Source organism: Zea mays, chromosome 9, assembly GCF_902167145.1.
Source record: "Zea mays cultivar B73 chromosome 9, Zm-B73-REFERENCE-NAM-5.0, whole genome shotgun sequence".
NCBI classification, from domain to species: Eukaryota; Viridiplantae; Streptophyta; class Magnoliopsida; order Poales; family Poaceae; genus Zea; species Zea mays.
The window spans coordinates 99,334,198-99,344,376 of record NC_050104.1 but is presented as its reverse complement, the minus strand read 5'-3'; the positions used below and the strand labels follow the sequence as shown (position 1 = coordinate 99,344,376).

Sequence of the window (10,179 nt, the reverse complement as noted above, 5' to 3'; positions counted from 1 at the left end):
ACAACATCAAATTATACATGTTTATAATAAGAGTTTACACCACGGATTGGCACGCGAGCAAGGGCGCGCGCCATAAACTAGTAGATGTAGATGTAACTAGATAAAAAGTGTCTAGGAAAAAAAACACCGAAAAGTGGAAGTAAAAACATGTTTGGGCTCGGCCCGACCCGGTTCGACAGCTGCCTCCCGAAACCAGCCCACCTCACCACACGTCCACACGCCCAACCCCAACCAAACTGACCTACCCGGAAAACGAGCCCCCCGACTCCCGCCTGCCGCCGCCGCTCTGCCAGCCAAACCCAAACTAAAACCCTCGCCGACGGCGCGCCTGTTGTTAAACCCTAGAAAAACCAGCGGCGACAGGAGTGGCCGCAACCCCGCCGCCGGAGGGGGCTCCACGACCAGATAGAAGAGGGAGAGAGGATGGGGATCTTCGAGCCGTTCCGTGCGATCGGCTACATCACGGCGAGCGGCGTGCCCTTCTCCGTGCAGCGCCTCAGCACCGAGACCTTCGTCACCGTCAGCGTCGGCAAGGCTTTCCAAGTCTATAACGTAAGTCGCCATCCTACAGTACGCCCCCGTCTGTTCCGCCGTTTGAAAAAAAAATCGACAAGGATTCGTGCGTCGAGGTGGCGCGGTCTGCTCTGGAGGAATTCAGTATCGTGAATAGCGTGAGCAAGTGAATATATAAAATCACTAGAATCTGTTTGGGGCTAGTCTGGAGTTCATTGTTTATTTACTGGTTGGTCCTAGTAGGGGGTAAATGTAGTCAATCGAGCTCGTGATTGTCATCGAGCCTTACTCTCCTCTGTTCCTGTTACATTCCTCCTCTGCAACCGAATTTTATTCTAGAAGCTTGCAATACTCATCTTGCTATGCCCGTTTGTTCTGCAGTGTGCTAAGCTGAATTTGGTTCTTGCTGGTAAGCCTGTTATTTCAGTTCATGTGTACTTTTTAATGTTCCTGTTTTTTTTTGTCGTTTATGAGTTTCTTATGTTATCAAAGGACCCCAATTGCCCAAGAAGATCCGTGCTATTGCATCCTACAAGGATTATACATTTGCTGCTTATGGAAGTGATATTGCAGTTTTCAAAAGGACTGACCAGGTACGGAAATTGCTGTGCTTCCATTACCTAAACTTTTGCTATCTGTCCACATAAGTTATACTGCTCCCTTGGCTGTCCAAACTCGTTCTTCTTTACTAGAAGGCTAGAAGCCTTGTTCTTTTTTTAATGATTATAAAGTAGTTAAGATGTGCTATTATTATGTGAAATTAGAACTTTGGCAATTGGGACAATGCTGGTCATCTATGAGCTTACAAATGGTACCTCACCATAAATGCTCATCAACTGCTACGTGGACAAACCTTAAGGGGGTGTTTGGTTTAAGGAATCACTACATCCAAATTGAGGTGGTGCATCATGAGTTCATTCCTCAAATTTGGTGGGATGACCCCATTCCTCATATATTAGTACTAACTAACTAACTATGAGGAATGAGATGGTGATGGATCAACTCATTCCATTCCACAAACCAAACAAAAATAGTGAGGAGTGAGAAGATGATGGACTAGCTCATTCCTCAAACCAAACACCCTATAAATTCATGCCTCCCACATTCTCTTTCAATCAGGTGGCTACTTGGAGTAGACATGAAGAAAAGGTCAACATGCTATACCTATTTGGAGAATATGTTCTAAGCGCAGATGCTAAAGGTAATGTATTCATGTGGGCCTTCAGAGGAGCAGAACCAAACACTGAACCAGTTGGAAGCATATCATTGGGAGACAAGTTCACCCCAACATGTATCATGCATCCTGATACTTATCTGAATAAGGTGCTTGAAGCTGTCTGAAGTTTTGCTTTGGAAATAGTATTCGTTTCGAACCTTGTCTGCATTATGTTTCTTTTCTTTTAACAAATCTGTTTCTGTATCAGGTAATTGTTGGTAGCGAAGAAGGCTCCTTGCAGCTGTGGAATATCAGCACAAAAAAGAAACTGTATGATTTCAATGGTTGGAACTCACCTGTTCGGTGTTGTGTCTCTTCTCCTGCCCTGGATGTAGTTGCTGTCGGATGTTCTGATGGGTCAGTTCATGTTCATAATGTAAGATATGATGAAGAATTGATGTCTTTCAACCACCAGATTCGTGGTGCTGTGACTGCACTGTCATTTCGAACAGGTGATGCAATAGTATATTGTAAAATGAAAAAGAAACTTTAGATAATGGAATTTTATTAGTGTTTAGTCAACTATATTGTTACAAGAGCAACAGAAATCCTTATTTTCGTTGTAACATCCTTGTCTCAAGCCCTAAACTAGTTCCTTATCAAAATTTTAGTTGGTGAGGTACCACCCAGTTTGTACCTGATATCCAACTTAGCCAGTGTACCTACCAATTCCCTCCATTCCAAACTATGCCAGTTTTGACTTTTCTAGTTACATATTTCTTGCTATGCACACTCCTAGATTATTATGTCAGATACATGGTAAAAGCAAGAAGGGCGGGCCTGGTGCAGCGGTAGAGCCTACCGTCTGTAACCGGAAGGTCCCGGGTTCGAGCCCCAGCCTCTGCATATTATGCGGGTAAGACTTGGCGCTGAAAGATACCCTTCCCCAGACCCCGCACAGTGCGGGAAGCCTACGGCACTGGGTACGCCCTTTTTTTTTATACATGGTAAAAGCAATGTACCTAGAGAAGCCAAAACTACTTATAATTTGAACGGAGGGAATATCATTTGACTATTTTGTTGTTTGACTGTTTGGAGCTTGAACAAGATTTGAAAGATAAAAAGTTGTGTTGAAGAGTCCTCCCTAGTTTGAATCAACTTTTGCTGCTTTATTGGCACAAAATTATAAAACTATAGAGCCCACATTTGGGTTATTATGGAAACACATTTGTATTTTCTTCTTGCTGTGCAGATAGCCAGATAGTTTACTGACATCAATGTTCTATTTTTTATTTTTTGGTTATGATGTCATTGACTTTCCATTTTAGTAACACCAAAGTTGCACTATTGTAATGTTGTACCACTTCTGTATCTCAGGCTAGCTAAAGTGGTCTCTCAAATTTACCTTTCTTCCAGATGGGCAACCCCTTCTGGCTTCTGGAGGTTCTTCAGGCGTTATCAGCATATGGAATCTTGAGAAGAGACGGCTGCATTCTGTGATTAGGGAGGCCCATGATGGTTCAATAGTTTCACTTCACTTTTTTGCGAATGAACCTATTCTGATGAGTTCAGCTGCTGACAATTCAGTCAAAGTTAGTGCCTGTTTTTGGTTTCACTTCTCTATTGCTGTATGGTAGAAAACTGCATGCACTGTGTGCTTACCCTAGCTTCACCAACTGTCCAATCACTTGGAAGTTGCAAACGTTTGCACGTTTTGTCTTCATAATGGTTAAGTAGTACTGTAATTATGCAGGCCATTATGCCTCACATTGAGTAGTAGTTTCTTTGATGTTTGCAATATTTCAATTAGGGATGAAAACGGTCGGAAACGGTATTTATTCGGTAATCAGTTTTTAGTCGTTTTTCTTTGATTGCGAATAAATAGGATATAGAATCTATAATACAAATTTGTATTCTTGTTTTTAACATTCAGCTTCTAAAGATTCATAAAAAGTAAACCTCAAATTCATCATATTTTTTTTAAAAAAATAGATATAAACTTCGGTATGGATTCGGAAATAAATTCGGTAATTTTTTCAACCTTTTGTGTTGTAGGGAGCAAATAATACATAAAACAATTTATGTAATATTTTATTCGTATTTGTACTAATGTGCTTGATAACATAAAAAAAGATCAATATCAAATTTTATACATATCTATTTTAAAATATTAAATTTGTCCTAACAGTTCGAATTACCACTTTCATCCCTAATTTCAATGTTACACTGGCATAGGGACAGGGGCAACAAGAACCTTCTTTCTGGCAACTAGCATCTGGCTTGATAGCCTGCTAATAAGTGCAGCTAACAAAACATCCGGGAACAAACTTACAATTCCTTTAACACTGTTACCTGTTATTTGTCTCGTTTCACTTTGTGGGTCCTAATCTAATATGCTCTACCAGATGTGGATATTTGATAGTAATGATGGAGGTGCTCGTCTGTTACGATTTCGAAGTGGTCACAGTGCACCACCTAGGTGCATAAGGTGCAGCTTTCCTCCAATTTGTGTCTTGTATTTTGCTTCCTGTCAGTTGTGCTTTTGATGAGTCAACCTATTTTTGCTCTTAGATTCTATGGCAATGGAAAATGCATATTATCTGCTGGCCAAGATCGTGCATTTCGCCTTTTCTCAGTTATCCAGGTAACTCATTGCATCATAACTTTGTAACAGTGTTTTGTGTCTCAAACATCAGGCTTATTTGCTACTTTGCCTCTTTGAGGCAAAAACTGAATATTCTCATTATGTTTTCATTCTCGTGAATTAACTTTTCTGAACAGGATCAACAAAGTAGAGAGCTTTCTCAGAGGCATGTTGCAAAAAGAGCAAAAAAGCTAAGAGTAAAGGTGCAAATCTGGGGTTTATTCATTTATTGCATTCAATCCCCCTCCCCCTGTTTGGGTGTTGAAAAGTTCTTTTTTCCTGCAGGAGGAAGAGATCAAGCTAAAACCAGTTGTTACATTTGACTGTGGTACTATTTTGGTTTCTTGCAAGTAGCAAAATTTCTTAATATTATGCTAATAGCATTAAGAAAATTCACTGGTATCCAGGGGAGCCAGTGTGCCTATAGTGAAAATAGGATCATTCCAACATGTTGGAATGCTTAAAAGATTAATTACATAAATATATCATGTATTTAGAACCTGCGGAAGTCCACTTAAGATTTCACCTTTGGTATCAAGATTCAGAAGACAGGTGGAACTATATTAGCACATGAATACATGATGAACAATGTCACACTCAATGCGAATTTGAAATTAGATTTTTGCAGGCTGTCTTAACTTTGTGTACTGGATACATGATTCTTTTTGTGAAATTTCAGAAGATTGCTAAATGCTGCCCGAGAAATTGTTTCATGTGCTTGTTATGCAACAAACTTACTAAATGTGGTGATTATCTACAATAACTTCCACAGTCAATGGCACAGCACCACACTGCTATCACCTAATAGATTAAATTGTGCCTGAGATGTTAGTTATATATCTTTGACCTGTAAGATATTTCACAGACCGGCATATCTTTTGTTTATATACCTGTCTATGCTAGCAAATCTAATCTTTAGACTTCCCTCTCTTTTTCAGCTGAGATACGTGCACGTGACTGGTGTAATGTTGTCACATGCCACATGGATACTCCACAGGCATATGTATGGCGTCTTCAGAACTTTGTTATTGGTGAACATGTTTTGACACCATCATCAAGCACTGTGACACCAATTAAGGTAATGCTTGTTTTTGAAGTTCTGCGCTTATGGAATTTCATTGTAGACTAGAAAATGTGGTTCCTAAAATTCAAGTGCTATTATTTGCTTTTTGAAGCATCAATTTTGTTTTCTGACAGGCTTGTGTGATAAGTGCATGTGGTAATTTTACTATCTTGGGCACTGAAGGTGGTTGGATTGAAAAATTTAACCTTCAATCAGGGTTTAGTCGTGGTAGTTACATTGACACCTCGTTGGCAATGCAATGTGCACATGATGGTGAAGTTGTTGGATTAGCTTGCGATGCCAGAAATGGCTTTTTGATTAGTGCTGGATACCAAGGTGATATTAAGGTATGACCCTCTCTGTTGTGCACTTGTGCTGTAGTGTGCTTGTTGTGAGCAGACATGAACATTACGCTTATGAAGAACTGGACTCTTCATTTTCTGTGTCCTATCAACTGGTTTAATTGTTTCCTTGGCATTTCCGTATTTTCTTTCAAAATCTTTTAACCCTACAATCAAGAATAGTTGCGTATGACCCACCTGTTTTTTACCAAATACTCACTTTTGAACTTTTCTTTAAAAGTCTCATTGAAATTTTGGTCACAATTATATTAATTAAAGTGTGTATCTTGCAGGCATGGGATTTTAAAACTTGCAAGCTGAAATCTAGATTGGATGTTGGTAAATCTGTTACTAAAATCGCATTTCACCGGCCAAATGGTAATATACTAGTGTTCAATATATTTGTTATTCCCATGAGGAATTTTTCAGACATCTAACAATTATTTGCTATTTATGGCAGGTCTTCTTGCTACGGTAGCAGGTGATATGGTACTCATATTGTTTGATACGGTGTCCATGAAAATGGTTCGTAGATTTGAAGGACATACAGACCGTATCACTGATTTGTGCTTCAGTGAGGATGGAAAATGGCTCATCTCGTCTAGCATGGATGGGACTCTTAGGATTTGGGACATCAGTTTAGCAAGGCAGATAGATGCAATGCATGTTGATGTATCTATAACATCTATCTCTATGTCTCCTAATATGGATGTGTTGGCAACCACTCATGTTGATCAAAATGGTGTCTACCTCTGGTAGAGTTCTGTTGCATCACCCTGCGCTCAGCCTATTATTACCACCCTTACATATCTCAATTTATTTTGTAGCTACATATATAGTTCAGAAAAATGAAATTATGAGATTGGCCTTCCAGCTGGTGCACTTTCCACAAATATTTTATTCATCCCACTTATAGCCAACAGTATTATCAGTACACTCTGTTTCAACATATGCACCACGAGTTGTGTTCTTTTATACGCTGTTATGGGTCATGATATGCATACTTTTTCCAGTTTTTTTTTCATTGTGGTCTCATACATGTGCTATAAATTGGACAGGGTTAATCAATCTTTATTCTCGGTCTCAACAAATACTGAAAATTATGCCAGTGGTAAACATGTACGGAATGTGTGTTTGCCAGCTGTTTCATCAACAGAGAGATCTGAGGAAGAACAAGTTCAGAATTTAGGAGAGTCATATAAGTCCAGTATTAAACCTTTTGTCATAACGGATCATCAAATACCGAATCTAGTTACCCTCTCCTTACTTCCAAAGAGTCAATGGCAAAGTTTGACTAATCTTGACATTATAAAGGTAATATGCTTCTCTTGGTTCTAGCTTTCAGGTTTCAACATTGCAAAGTTATGAATTATGTCACTTATATTGCTTGGTTGCTTATATCTTATAAAAGAGCTTTATTGTGTTGAAAAACTAGATTAAAGTCCTAACCTTTGTAATATGTCTTTAGGTTCGCAATAAACCAATTGAGCCACCTAAGAAACCTGAGAAGGCACCATTCTTCTTGCCTTCAGTTCCATCCCTTTCTGGGGAGATATTGTTTGAGCCTCCTGCCAGCTCAAAAGATACAGACATCAGTACCACGAAGAATACAAATCATAAGATGTCTGAACTCTCCTCTCATTTCAGTCAGCAGTTGCAATTTTGTGGTGAAACAAAGAACTGTGAGTATTTACTATTATCTTTACTCAAGTAAATTTTCCTTGCTAACACTTGTAAGGCTTAGCTTGTTAAATGTTAATCCTATAAAAAGTTGCTTCCATCATGTCATTGTAACATTGTTGTTCAATCCATCTTTACACAAGTAATTTTTCCCTTAATAACGCTTGTAAGTCTTAGGTTGGTTTCAGTGCATCTGACACTTATCGACCGCCACATCAGTTACCGATCACGTTCTCGACCATCGTCAGGTCTTATCTATCGCAGCGCTCCCCTTTACCGACAGCTTGCAACCACATCAATACTATATCAACTTTTCTTTTATATACTTGTAGTTGAAATGAAACACAATGTTTTATCAAAACAAAAACTCATTCGAGTACATAATTAAGCAAATAAAATTTACGTAATTTATAAAAACAAATAAAACAACTCGGTCGGTGGGGGAACTATCGCCCACACGGTGTTTCACTAAGAAGAGCTCAACCAAAGCCTGGCGGAGAAAGTCACGAAGCTGGCACCCTCATACATGGGGATGCTGCCCCTTATGGTTTGGTTTGGGCCTTAACTCGTGCTTTGAGGCCCAACCCATACAACCAGCCCCTTACATGAGAGCCTGCCCACCATAGGTCGGTTCACCTATGCCGACCAAGGGAACAAGTGAGTGACTTTTTTTTTTTTACCTTAGCCTTAAAATCACTTCCACGGGGAGTTGAACCCACGGGGCCGGGATCTGAGGAGTGCTACTCAAACCACCTCACCAACTCACCCTTTCGCTAAAAAACAAAATAAAACTATATAATTCATAAACTAATATAAAGATGACATAATTCATAAAACATAAATAAAATTTACAAAATTCTTGAAGCTAAATGTTACATAATTCATTTTTTGGATTTCTTCCGTAATTTTTTGGACTTCAAACGGTTTAAAAAAGGTAGCTGACGTGGCGTCACATCGCTAAATTTGACCTAAACCATCATATGCAGCCAGAAAGAAACATAAATATCTGGAGATACATTGTCACTATGTTGTCTTTAGAGGCTGATGCTCATGATTTTAAGCACTAACCTCGGATTTGTTTTGCAGATTCGGCTTTTACTGACTACCTAAAAGGCCTGTCACCGTCGTCTTTAGATATGGAACTGCGAATGCTACAAATATTAGATGATGAAGAGTCTGAAGATCTGGAGCAAAGACCTGAGCTTCAGTCCATTTCTTCGCTGTTGGATTATTTCATTCATGAACTTTCCTTCAGGAATAACTTTGAGTTTGTCCAGGCTGTTCTGAAATTGTTTTTGAAGGTATATAATCTGTGCATTCTTTCGACTGGTTTTAAAATTATGTTCAAAGGCATGTGATAAGTACATAACATCTTAACCCATCAAGCTTGTACTTAGAAGTTCTATGTCTTACTTGGAAGCAGATACATGGTGAAACAATACGACGGCACTCAATGCTTCAGAGTAAGGTGAAGAAGCTTCTTGAGGTCCAGAGCTTAGTTTGGCAGAAGATTGATAAGATCTTTCAGGGTGCACGATGCATGGTTACATTCCTCAGTAACTCACAATTTTAGTAGCAGGTGACTCCTTTTTGTTTGTTTTGTGAAACAAGTTCGTTTCACTTGCTGACTGGTTAAATTTTGACTTTCCTTTTCCTTACAATACTTGTAAATTGTAATGTTTCATTTTTTTGGAAGTAGAATAGCTCAAGTGCTCAACCATCGACATTTTGGTCGTCTCATCGAGCTTCTTTAGCTATTCTTCTACAGCTTCATAATCTATTTCCTTTTGTCCCTAAATAGGCCGGAGTTCCACATACCAGGGCATACATGGTGCCTAATGCCTGCACGAGTGTGGCCATTGGATTGAGCAAGTGGATATAGTTGATTTTTTTTGGAGACGGCATTAAAATGGATCTGGTTCTCAAACATGGCATGACTAGGCATTGGAGCATTGTTGAGCAGCAGCCATGGCTATATTACTCTAGGCTTACAATTTTGCTGTAGCTGTTAGTCTGTTACACAGCAAGGAGTCCACTTGGTAAACATTTGTAGCTACCAAAACAGCCCCATCTCATGGTGTAACAATTTTGTAGTTTTACATTTGTGTCATCTTTTTGTAACAAACTGATGTATCAAACACCGTATTGCAAGAAATACTAAGGCTTGCCATTGCTATTTGAACAAAAAACCATATCTGTATATTCAACAAGCTTAGCTTCTGTGTTGGTCTTATATTGTGGAGGATACCAGGTGAAAATATCCAAATGTACCTAAGTTTGCAATTATATAAACTCTGAAAACAATCAGTTATCAGTCTTTTCCATCTCATATTTCACGACAATTTATTCATCCACATCCAAACTTCACTATTGCTCTGTTTGGATGTCGATATTAGAGGACGTGGAATTGAATTGAGTCCAATACTAAATCAGTCATAGTGTTGAAATGAGATATAATTTTAATTCTATTGTTTGGATGTCACAGAATTGGATTTTAAAATTATGTCTAACTCTACACAATTTAAAGGGTGACGCTCTGTATTGAGAAGAGAAGCAGTTTTTAGTTATAGTCTAATTCCAAGGAATTGGGTATCTGACTCTAAATCTCAATTTCATGTACAACCAAACAGCAGAATTAAAAAAAAGCTAATTTCGATTCTCAATTTCCTTACTTCAATATCTACATCCAAACATGGTATATGTAAATAGTATAGTCGACAGTTTATTCATCCGCATCAATTCCATGTATAACCAAACAACATAATTAAAAAAACTAATTTCG

The 10,179-nt window shown here is 38.8% G+C and overlaps 1 protein-coding gene across 1 annotated transcript; it reads left to right on the top strand.

Moving 5' to 3' along the window:
• The first annotated feature begins 292 nt into the window (after window positions 1–292).
• Window positions 293–9,628, top strand: LOC100280230 (transducin family protein / WD-40 repeat family protein). Its single transcript, NM_001352155.1, has 19 exons — window positions 293–552; window positions 895–922; window positions 1,006–1,106; window positions 1,633–1,836; window positions 1,938–2,181; window positions 3,086–3,261; window positions 4,075–4,157; window positions 4,241–4,313; window positions 4,451–4,516; window positions 4,599–4,641; window positions 5,252–5,391; window positions 5,511–5,723; window positions 6,011–6,095; window positions 6,178–6,472; window positions 6,776–7,031; window positions 7,186–7,399; window positions 8,484–8,698; window positions 8,821–8,976; window positions 9,199–9,628. The coding sequence occupies exons 1-18, from the start codon at window positions 424–426 to the stop codon at window positions 8,968–8,970; spliced, it is 2,715 nt and encodes a 904-aa protein (NP_001339084.1). The 5' UTR covers window positions 293–423; the 3' UTR covers window positions 8,971–8,976; window positions 9,199–9,628.
• Window positions 9,629–10,179: the final 551 nt, after the last annotated feature.